At 39.2% G+C, this 12271-nt stretch overlaps 1 protein-coding gene across 2 annotated transcripts in view; it reads left to right on the forward strand.

The window, feature by feature from the left end:
- The window catches only part of tbc1d30 (TBC1 domain family, member 30), an 84943-nt gene extending 74089 nt beyond the window's left edge, over positions 1 to 10854 (forward strand). The window contains exons 13-14 of one of the 2 annotated variants that reach the window (XM_067999473.1): positions 3111 to 3182; positions 9739 to 10854. In XM_067999473.1, coding sequence (XP_067855574.1) covers positions 3111 to 3182; positions 9739 to 10502 — 836 coding nt within the window. In that variant the 3' untranslated portion in view covers positions 10503 to 10854. The remainder of the gene's footprint in view (positions 1 to 3110; positions 3183 to 9738) is intronic. The other variant, XM_067999474.1, reaches the window with a different exon arrangement.
- The last annotated feature ends 1417 nt before the right edge of the window (positions 10855 to 12271 follow it).

Below are 12271 nucleotides of genomic sequence, written 5' to 3' on the forward strand. Positions count from 1 at the left end.
CTAGTTTTGTGACTCTTCTGTCTCCTAAAGGGTACAGTTACAGCCAATAATTGCATTCTGACATTGTTGTGTTGGTTCCACGCCTCTTGTTTCCTTATTTCTGATTCTTATTTCTTACTGACCACTTTGCTAAGCTAGCTATTATTGATATTTGTGGTAATAACTTTGGGACTGAACCCAAGATGATGTTTAAGTGGCTAACTGGTTATCAGCAGATTTTGGTAGCAACATAACTCAAATGACATCAGCGCATGTGCCTTGCTGAGCATGTGCAGATGCCAGGTTATGACACTCATGAATCGACAACGGTGTCACCAGAAGAAAGCTGACCTTGAAGCTTCAATATGGTTCAAATCCCAGTGGGGCCTTTAATGCCTTAGTTTCATTTATGGCATTGACATAATTTGTGAATTTAAGCAACAAAATAGCACTGAGTGGATTTCCACCTGTTCAGAAGCCGGCAAGGAAGGATGAAATATGTAGGCAAATCTATGAAATGAGTAAAGCCAAAGAAATCAGAATCATAGGGAATTTCAACTACCCCCCCAAATAAACTGGCATGGAGAGGGAGTGAAAGGGAAGAAGGGGATGGAGAGTGTAAAAGAGCCTTGGTTAGACCACACTTGGAGTAATGTGTGTAGTTCTGGTCTCCGTACTACAAAAAGAATATTGAAGCACTGGAGAAAGTGCAGAAAAGACTTTCAGTTCTGCTAACATTCTTGAGGATGCCACTATTGAGAAAGATTGAGCAGGCTGGCCTCATTCCTCTGGCAAAGAGAAGGATAATGGGAGACCTAACAGCATTTAAAATTATGAAGGAGTTTGACATGGTGAAAGTGTCCAGAAGAGAGGGGCCTAAATATAAGATAGCTCCTAATGGATCAAATAAAGAATTTAGGGGGAATTTATTTCGACAGAGGGTGGTGATATTGTGGAACTCACTGCTGCATTGAGTGATTGAAGTGGATAACATTGACTTATTTAAGGGGAGGCTTGATACATACACTAGAGAGAAGAGAATATAGGGATTTTGGTGGCAGGGCGGGAAGAAGTAATTAGAATGACATGAGGCTCATGTGGAGTATAAACACCAGCATAGATCAGTTGGACCAAATGTCCTGTTTTTTGCTGTAGATTCTATGTGATTTTATGTAAACTTAACAGCAATAAACCCTGATGGTGACTGAGATCAATGGCTATACACACAGTTGCCACATATGGACTATAACGTCAGTATTGTATGCTGACAGTTAGCATTTTGGGAGCTGTTAAAGAATACGTGTATGAGAGTCGTCTTAAATGCCAAAAATAATTGTTTGTCAAAGAGTGAGTTCGTCTTTTGGCTTATGCTTGTCGATGTGGAGAGCAGTTGAAGAAGCAGAGTACAATCAGACGTAGATATGCATTCTTTAATTCCAGTCTGTCTCTGGGTACAGCAGATACATCACCTTCAGTATTGTACTACAGACTAACAGCAAAGCATGGTCTTTTTATGTTACCTTTCCTTATACTTGGACACGCCTACTGAAACCTATTTAATATACATAGACTGAGTGTCTCTGTTCGCCACTCAAACACTATTTACTCGAACAGTTCCATTATGAACTAGGGGTTTGGAAGAGAAGCGAGTGTCTCTGTGAAATGGTGGGGAGTTGGATGGGGTATAGAGTCTCTGTAAATTGGGTCTGGAGAAGTAGAGTACCATTGTGAACTGGGACAGTAGGAGGTTGGATATCAGAGTGTGGTCTTGAGGTTGGTGATCGTGATGGTTTTTCTTTTTTTCAGTTTAAAAATCTATTCATTGTGAAGTATAAAAATGCTTAAAATGAACCAGGATGCCTCATTTGTAATGTAAAAATTCAAAAAATGTTGCCTTCAACGTTTCGACTTCCCTTTCAGACTTCCATGTACTTGTGTTTTTTTTCTCCCTCCAATACAATTGAAGGAAAGTTGGGTATACCAACTGCATAAGTTTAAAATCACAAGTAATTACTTGTTTTAATATCCGTGCTGTTTTTAAGTTGTCAGATTTTTTGAAGCTGTTGGTCAGCTTTTGCCAGTTTTCTCGGTTGTCGTGTATGACGGTGGCAGTAACTGTTCGTAGTAGTGAAAGGGGTTAGAACCATCCGCTGCCTTTGCAGGACAACAGTGGTTGTGGAAGGTATCAGCATAGTTTCAAACTATTAGTTTTCCACAGGCTTCTGTTGCAGTCAGTTTCACAGTCTAAGACCGCCTATCCTAGACACAGGTTTCATTTATTTATGTTGCTGTCTTGCTAGTGTCACTGGGTACTGAGGCCACTTTAACAGCAGATAGCTTAGGTCAGGAAATTAGCGGTCAGGAAATTAGCAACTGGTTCTAAGCAACATTTTCCAAATGCCTGCTTGTCTTTTTAAACTGATACTTTTGAGATCATCTCCCCACATTAAAGCATATAATGATTCAAATGCCTCTTGTTCTGTCATTAACATAAGTGACTGAAGACAACCATGGTAAAATGTACAGTGAAACTCCCCCAGTGGCCTAGTGGACAAAAGCACCACAATAGACCCTATAGACCAGAAGACCACAGGTTCAATCCCAGCCAGTGATGGGTTAATTGATCCCCACCAATGTGCCAGTGGAATGATGCTATTAGCCATAGCGCCAATTAAATAGGAAGAAAAAATCAACCAGAGTTCCCCCTTCTGATTGCTATCCAGTGACTCTGCCTGTAGGAAAATGCATATATGTGGAAACTGGGTGAGAATGGGTTTGAGCTCGACTACAATGCCTTCCATTATCTATTGCTTGCTGACACTCATGGCCTGGGCTCCCGCTGAAGACTGGTGATTTGGATAAAGTACTGGAAAGCTACACATACTGTGGAACTTGCTCCATCAGGGGTGGGTGCCTTTAAGAAAGAGAGAGTGAATATTGGCAAAGACAAAGTCTGAGTGCAAAACACCATACACAAAATAATCAGTTTAAAAAGACAAGGTGGCATTTGGAACAAGATATTTGCAGAGCAATAATGTATGGAGGATTTCTGGTCAGCTTACCAACAATACAAACACTGTTCAGAATAACGCATTTTGTCCAGTTTTTAAATTTTGTGTTTCTTTTATTAGGAACAGAAGATGAAATTAATCCTGGGATCATCCCAGATCCCAGGGACCAGCTGAATAATGCTATTGGAAGAAGTTAGTGTTTTATGATTTTATTTTTATTTCATTGTTTCTTCATTTTATAGATATATATTGAGGTAACTGCACTAACACCTTGATGTAAACTTACTTTTTCTTTCCTTGTGGTGCATTTATCCACTGTCTCCCTCTTCCTCCTCTTTCAGTAAAATGTCTATTTTCATTATATAACGATTTATTTCTTTATTGGAGCAACTCACAGCAATTAGTGAACCTTCACTGGGACACTGGCACCAGTACTGGGAGAGAAAGGAGCTGTACCACTGGGATGATCTCCACATGAACTGGAATGGGACCAGTGTCCTAGTGGAAAGGATAAATAGGGCTGTGGATAGGACTTTAAACTAGTAAGTCAGAGGAGGGATCTGGTGAAAATACATAAGTCTGAAGATAAAAGGAATAGGAGGTGAGAGTAAAGGTCAGACCAAAGTAAGGAATAAGGGTAACAAAAACGGTCAGGAAACAAATATAGTTATACAGTTATAGAGCATCAGTACAAAATGACTTTTAAAAATAAATTGAGGGGAACAATTATTAAACACAAATTAAATTGCCTGTACAGCAATGTGCATAGCATCCGAAACAAAATGGGGGAACTGGAGGCATTAATTCATAATGAGGAGCCAGATGTAGTAGGGATAACTGAAAAATGGCTACATAAAGAGCAGGACTGGCAATTAAATCTTGCAGAATATAATGCATTTAGAAAGGAAAGGGAGGAAGAAGGGAAGGTAGGATAGTTATACTAATTAGAGACAACATAATGGCATTAGAAAAAAGGGACATAAGTAACATTAGGATAGAAACAGAATCCATATGGATTGAGACAAAGGATAAGAAGGGATCGATCATGTTAATAGGCATATTCTACAGGCCACCTGATAGTGGAAGGGAAGCAGAGGATGAAATATATAGGCAAATATATGAAATGAGTAAAAAACATCAAATAATAATCATGGGAGATTTCAACTACCCCCAAATAAACTGGCAAGAAGAGGTAGGGAAAGGAAAAAAGGGAATTGAGTTTTTACAGTATGTACAGGGCTCCTTTCTTACCTAGTATGGGTAAGAAAGGGTGAGAAGCCCAACAAGAGAGGAATCACTGCTGGATCTAATAATGGGAAATGAACCAAAGCAGATAAGAGAAGTAAGCATAGATGAACATCTAGGCAATAGCAATCATACCATAATAAGGTTTAAAATAATGATTGAGAAAGACATAAGTAAGACAAAGACCAAAGTAATAGATTGGGAAAAAAGCTAATTTTATGGGGATGAGAACAGAACTAGGGAAGTTAAACTGGAAAAAAAATTGACAGAAAAAGAGAGAGGACAGCAGGGGAAATATTTAAAACGGTGATCAATAGAGTTCAGAAGAAATATATTCCTCTTAAAAAAAAAAACAAGAACAAACTAGCCAATATTGAAACACCATGGATGAATAAAGAGATAATGGTAAAATTGAAACTAAAGAAAAAAGCATACTCTAAGTAAATATACATTAAAGAGAGGATGACAAAAGGGAATACAAAGAGGTTAGGAAAAAAGTTTTTAAAAAATTAGGAAAGCAAAGAGGAACTACAAGATTAAATTATCAAGGAATATAAAAAGAAATAGTAAAGTATTCAACAGACACATAAATAACACAAGAAAAATCAGGATAGTGATAGGGCCATGAAGGGATGTACAAGATTAACTCACAGGTAATGACAGCAAAATGGAAGAAATATTGAATAGTTACTTTGCCTCAGTATTTATTAGGGAGACTAACAAGGTTGGGGGGGTGGTGGTGGTGGTGACGTTAGAAGAAGAGATTTAAAAAGATATAAAAACATTTAAGATAGAAAGGGGGGAGATAATTGATAAACTAATCAAACTTAGAGAGGATAAAACCCTTGGTCCGGATGGATTGCATCCGCGAATATTAAAAGAAGTTAGGGAAGAGATAGCAGAGGCACTATTACATATCTATAAAAATTCATTAGAAAAGGGAATAGTGCCAGAGGACTGGCAGACAGCTAATGTTGTTCCTATATTTATAAAGCGGGATAGAACAAGTCCAGGGAACTATAGACCAGTTAGCTTAACGTCAGTGGTAGGAAAGATAATGGAACCTTTACTCAAAGATATGATAGAAAAACATCCAGAAAATGAAAATATAATAGAGTAGTCAGCACGGATTTCAGAAGGGAAAGTCATGCTCGAACAACCTTATTGAATTCTTTGAAGAAGTAACAGAAAGAGTAGACAAGGGCAATGCAGTAGATGTAATATATTTGGATTTTCAAAAGGCCTTTGATAAGATACCGCATTGTAGACTCATGACTAAGGTCAGAACATGTGGAGTTGGGACAGGTAGCAGAATGGATAGCAAGTTGGCTACAAAACAGGAAACAGAGAGAAGGGGTTAAGGGTAGCTACTCAGATTGGCAAAAGTTGGGAAGTGGTGTTCCACAGAGATAGGTGCTGGGACCACTGTTGTTCATAATTTTTATTAACGATTTGGACTTGGAAATCAGAAGTACAATTTCATAATTTGCAGACCATACCAAATTGGGGGGTGTAGTTAATACAAAGGAAGAATACGTCAAAATGCTAAAAGATATTAATAAACTTGCAGAATGGGCATGTAATTGGCAAATGAATTTCAATACAGATAATTTTCATTTTGGTAGGAAGAATAAGGAGGAATTGAAAAGCAGAAAAGTTATGTTAAACTTATATAAAACCTTGGTTAGACCACACTTGGATAACTGTGCACAGTTCTGGTCTCCATATTATAAAAAAGAAATAGAGGCATTGGAGTGGATGCAAAATAGATTCACAACGATGATACCAGAGCTGAGAGGATATACTTATCAGGAAAGGCTGAACAGATTGGAGCTCTTTACTCTAGAAAAGAGAAGGCTGAGGGGTGACCTGATAGAGGTCTTTAAGATATTGAAAGGTTTTGATGGGATAGACATAGAGAAAATGTTTTCACTTGTGAGGGAGTCCAAAACTAGAGGTCATAAATAAAGGATAGTCACTAACAAATCCAATAGGGAATTCAGGAGAAACTTTTTTACCCAGAGTGGTTAGAATGTGGAATGCGCTACCACAAGAAGTAGTTGAGGCAAATAGCATAGACGCATTTAAGGGGAAGCTAGATAAGCACATGAAGTAGAAAGGAATAGAAGGGTATGCTGATAGGGTTAGATGAAGCAGGGAGGGAGGAGGCTCGTGTGGGATATAAACGCCGGCATAGACCAGTTGGGCCGAATGGCCTGTTTCTGTGTTGTAGATTCGATGTGACTCAAGCCTACTCACTCACAATGTTAGTGTTTAAATAAGTTCAACCACCTAATTTTTTATTTTGATAGCATTTTCTTTTTGGTGAACATTTGTGGTTATTAATGTGATGTCCATGCTGGGAAATGAACCATATTTTCATTTTTTGCAGCCTTGTGTTAGCACAAGCTCTCCGGGGTTAGATGCTGCACAGGGTGTGGGTTGCTGATCATTATTGGACCATGAGAAACACCAAATAAAAGTTTCTCCCCCCACAGAAAGGAAGGAATGGTCAAGGCAGCAAGCTGATGCAGGACATGCCCATACTTCCTGACAGCTGATTACAAAGCACCATTTGCAGTGGCCTAGGAGAAACTCACTTGCCCACTCTTCTCAGGCAGAGGGAGAAAATGCCTTCTGCACTGGCTACTTTGTACAAACTAATTAATACAATAACCATGAAAATCTTATTTTCTAAATGCCTGTATATCTTTTTTAAACTGATACTTCGTGAACATCTCCTCACATTTTCCAATTGAGATTGAGCCCAACTGGAAGTACGGCCTGCCCAACATACTCGGTGCTGACCCCACCCTAGTTTCCAGGATCAGCTGCATTAAAATATTGTGGGTGAGCTCTAGGAATCAGAAGCACTTCCGAAAAAGGGTGGCCATCTTTGGCACAGACAAATACAGGCCCCCAAAGAGAGCTGATCAGGGAAATGGGAACAGGTTCCCACATCTGTCAATACCAACTTCACTGTTCCATGCATATAGAAACAGTATAGGAAGAAGTTTAATGACCTTACAATGTCAGGCAAGGTAAGAGAAACACTGAGCCTTCCATTAATGCACTGTACAAAGCCTGCCACTTAATAATTACCTCTTCTCACACTCTCTTACTTTAAATGCTTACCATTTATGCTCATGAGACAACAGGGTGCCCTTTACACCTCCTCTTCACCTGGAATTGTTTCCTCACTCATCCTTAATTCACTTTGTAATTCATGTGTATTCAGTGCACAAGTAGCCTCCTATATAATGCAACTGCTTGATGTATGCACCTGCCATCACCCATTTTGGCTGACATTTGGGTGTTTCTGCATGTCATGGTAAACATACCTGCTTCTCACATTTTCGCATTCTTTCTAAGACCATAATAAGACCATAAGAGATAGGAGCAGGAGTAGGCCATTCGGTCCCTCAAGCCTGCTCCGCCATTTAATGAGATCATGGCTGATCTGATTTTTACCTCAACTCCACTTTCCCGCTCTTTCCCCATATCATTTGACTCCCTCGCTGATCAAAAATTTGTCTAACTCAGCCTTGAATGTATTCAATGTCTCAGCCTCCACAGCTTTGGGAGAAGAAATTCCTCCTCATTTCCATCTTAAATGGGTGACCCCTTATTGTGAGAGTATGCCCCCTAGTTTTAGATTCCCCCATGAGGGGTAACATCCTCTCAGCATCTACCCTATCGTGTCCCCTCAGAATCTTGTATGTTTCAATAAGATTACCTCTCATTCTTCTAAACTGCAATGAGTATGGACCCAACCTGTTCAATCTTCCCTCATAAGACAACCCTTCCATACCCGGAATCAACCTAGTGAACCTTCTCTGAACTGCCTCCAATGCAAGTATGTCCTTCCTTAAATAAGGGCACCAGAACTGTACGCAGTACTCCAGGTGTGGTCTCACCAGCACCCTGTACAGTTGTAGCATGACTTCCCTGCTTTTATACTCCATCCCCCTAGAAATAAAGGCCAATATTCCATTTGCCTTCCGGATTACCTGCTGCACCTGTATGTTGACATTTTGTGTTTCGTGTACGAGGACACCCAGATCCCTCTGTACCATAGCATTTTGTAGTATTTCTCCATTCAAATAATATTTTGCTTTTTTATTTTTCCTCCCAAAGTGGATGACTTCACATTTTCCCACATTATATTCCATCTGCCAAATTTTTGCCCATTCGCTTAATTTGTCAATGTCCCTTTGCAAACACTTTGTGTCCTCATCGACTTGAAGGAGAAGACAGCCCATAAGAAGACTGCTAACATGTTCCTGACCTCTTCACCTATCCAGGGGTTGGCAAGAATAGCTGCTAATCAAACCTGTTGCCTTTCCTCTTCCCTTTGAAAGTAGCTTCATGTAAAGTGCAACAGGAAGGGACATTCCGTATCTCTGCTGTGCAAATGTTTGTTGGTAGCCCCTAGGATGGATAACAACACCCCTATTGTTCCCAATCTTTCTGGGTAACAGTATGAATGTCTGGTTTTAATACACATTCAGCAAATGCCTTCAGCCTGTGGCCTTTTTTAAATCTATGCCAATCCACTTTGTTTTAAAACTCAAGTTAAAAGTATTTTTTCCCAATTCTGTCTGGAGAAATGGACAAAAAGTCCTGAAACATGACAATTATACAAAACCCCAATCCTCATGTATGAAGGATTTCTGACCAGCTTGCCTAGCGTACAAACATTGTTCAGACTAACTGAGACCTGTTCCCAGTCCCAGTAATGCTAGGAAGAAGTTAGTGTTTTATGATTCTCATTTGCTTTCATTGTTTCTTCATATTATAATAATATATTAAGGGCCTAAACATCGAAACAATTTGGAATAATATAACTTTGTTTCCCTGTGGTGTGTTTAACCATCTTTTCCTCTCTCCTCCACTAGTAAAATCTTTTTTCATTACAAAAGGGTTTGATTGTTTGTTGGAGCACCCAATAACAGCTTGGAATATTAGACGTTCAAAATTACTTGCCTCCCAATATTTAAATACATATTTGTTCATCAACCTATATGTGTGATACCTTTTTTCAAATGGTTTTATGTTGGCAAGTTGATGGTTGTCAATGTTAGAAGAATGAGAAAAAATGCATTTTCCATCTACAGTTAGCATCAAGTACACCCAGGTTAGATATTCCACAAGTTAGATTTGGAACAAAGTTCTCTATGCTCTGCCCCAACCTCAAAAGAGCACCGCAATAATGTGAATTTTCTTTGTCATACTTGTGACCTCTTGAGTACAACTGCCAACTTGTGCTGAATACTGCTCATGTTTTTAAACAATATGTAATCAAAGTTACAACTTAATAGTATAATCAGTAATTTATGTACATAACCTTTTTATTTGAAGGTTCAGTATGAAATTTGTATCCTAGCTGTGATTTATTCTGAAAATTTCAGGAGAAATGTGAAGGCAGAGCTTTGCAGCCAGAGGTTGTGACTGTCCGACATTTATTAACCAGTGGCTTGTTTTTTATTGTGTGTTCTCATAGGTGAAGGACCTGCCACCACTCTTCTGCCTTCACAGATCAATCAAACTCCAATGATGAATCACTTACTTCTAGGGAAGAAACTGAGAACTACCAACAGGATCACCAGGAATGCTGTTCTTCATGTGTCAGGATCAAAGGCCCCACATGAAGACATGAAATCAAAGCTCAACTCACCATGGCGCACTCACATTCGAGTTCACCGGAAAAACCTAGCAAGGACCAAGAACCAGCTGAGCTATGGTGATACTATAGGGCTAATGGAGGAACAGAGTGACATCACTAAAGAAAGAAATAATAAACCAGTGGAAGAATCATCTCTTAGCTCTACAGAAAGCACAGAAACTGACAGCAAAAGCATTGAGGATCGAATATCGGCACAAGCAGATGGGCAATCTTCTGAACCAGTTTACAGGGATGTTAATGACAATGTGACTGTGATTCAGCATCAGCTAAAAACACTGGACTTAAGCCAGACTGACACAACAGCAGCTGAGCCATCCAGTCCATCACCAAGCCAAAGGAGCTCGTCTGATTCTTCAGATTCTGACAAAGGAATTTCAGATCAAGCGCACAGAACTAGCACGGCGAAGACGCAGACATTCAGCCCTTTTCCTAGTGTTAAACCTCCCAGAAAGTCAGCAGCAGCAAGAAATTTGGGATTGTATGGGCCAACTGAGAGGACCCCAACAGTCCATTTCCCCCACATGAGCAAAAGTGCAAACAGGTCTGGAAAAAGTAAACCGAGTGGGACCAGGAAAGAGTGAATAAGTCCAAGTAATTCAGTAATGACCATTTCGTTATAATTTATTCTTAAATTAAGATGTTTAAAAACATTTTTTATCTTGTGCAATGTTGTAAAACCTACCATATGTAAATAACATTTTAAAAAGTGGGTTAACTACCTGTGGTCAAATTCTAATGTATTGTTGTATTAAATGCATTTTCCATAAATTGAAGACCAATGTTAAATGCACCATGGTACAATATTTATGGGCAATTGAAGAAAAACTAGAAAACATTAAAGGTGATGTAGTACAAAAAGGTCTAAAACTCTTCGCAATTGTTATCTTATCTATTGCTATTGTATAATGTGACAATAAACACTACTGTTTACAATTTCAACTGCAGAATTTTTTCATATTTTAGTCTTCAGATAGAGATCAAAATTGTAAGATATTTGTGGTTTCATACCTGTTTATAAGCTTACACAATTCCTGTTCTATTTATTGTATATTTAGCTTTGCAAGTTTGTGCCATGAGAAAATGTGGGACTATTATTAAGAACTCAATGCAGCCGACACATTTTCAAACCTTTTTTGGTCTTTATAAGTATTGCTTTGATGGTATATTTTTCAGCATCCTGTTGGGTGTATTTATTTTAGATATAGGAATGGGGCTCCCACTGATTGGTTTACTGAGTAAATGCACCGTCTAATTTGATATTGAGTCCTAGAGCAGGAAAATCCCAGGTTAAATCTCTTCTTGCTGCTAAGTTAGGAAACCTCAAGAGGAGAAGCAGCAGGGGCTTTGCAATGAGCCTTGATTTTGGCTACTGATCACTGGTCAGCTCCTGAAAAGTATAGGCACCTGAGCTAGGATTTTTTGCTTCAGCCACACCACCTCCAGAAATGTGGCAGGTTGTCCCACAATATTGGTGTTGACCCCAGTGAATTTTCTGGGGTCAACTAATTTAAATAATTTTGGGCAGGCTCCCAGTGGGAGATTCGCTCCTGAATTGGCACACCAAGGGCGAGAAACGGTGTGCTACAGCGGCATTGAGACGCTGATCAATGTGTAAATGCACTGAATCCTGCTCAAACAGCTGTTGAATTTATTTTGTTGCAATATGCTGCAATGTTGACAGATCTCCATCTGCGGATTCTGTGCGATGAGTTGATTTTATTTTAATAAGTTTGGAATATTTCCATCAACCCAAATATAGCTGCCCTTTATTCGAAAAAATTGTAACATTTTCCACTTTGCTACAATTCTTACTTTCTCAGTCCTGATATGATTTGTCATGTTTTCGTTGCTTTTCCATAGGTGAAGCAGAGAAAGCAAGAAAAGTGCTCCATGCACATTTTCTAACAATGCTACAATGATATCCCACATATCGGATGCAAGTATTAATCCAGCACCAAACTGGTAGTACATCAGTGCAGTGTAGCGGTGTACCACTTGTATTAGATCTCTGAGAAACAAAAGGCTGATATGTATTCACTTTGTGCCAATTCCAATAAAATAGCTGAATCTGATAAAAGATAAATAAGGTCTGTTGAAGTTAGTTATCGTTATGGATTTATCCCTGTTTTGATGGTTGAGGTGGGTTGGTGGGGGGGGGGGGGGGAGGAGGGAGGAGGGAGGGGTGGTTGATGAGGTAGTTTCATGCCAGTAATTAGAATTTGTGTGTTTGTGTGAAGTGTGCGTCAAACAGATTATTGTGATCTCAAGAAGACTGAAGATATGCAAGCATCAGAAATCTGAGTAACAGGCAAGTATAAGGATGCTCCAATCCAATGCCATTTCACTGGCA

The sequence above is a fragment of the Heptranchias perlo genome, chromosome 18 (assembly GCF_035084215.1).
Source record: "Heptranchias perlo isolate sHepPer1 chromosome 18, sHepPer1.hap1, whole genome shotgun sequence".
In the NCBI taxonomy this organism is placed as follows: domain Eukaryota; kingdom Metazoa; phylum Chordata; class Chondrichthyes; order Hexanchiformes; family Hexanchidae; genus Heptranchias; species Heptranchias perlo.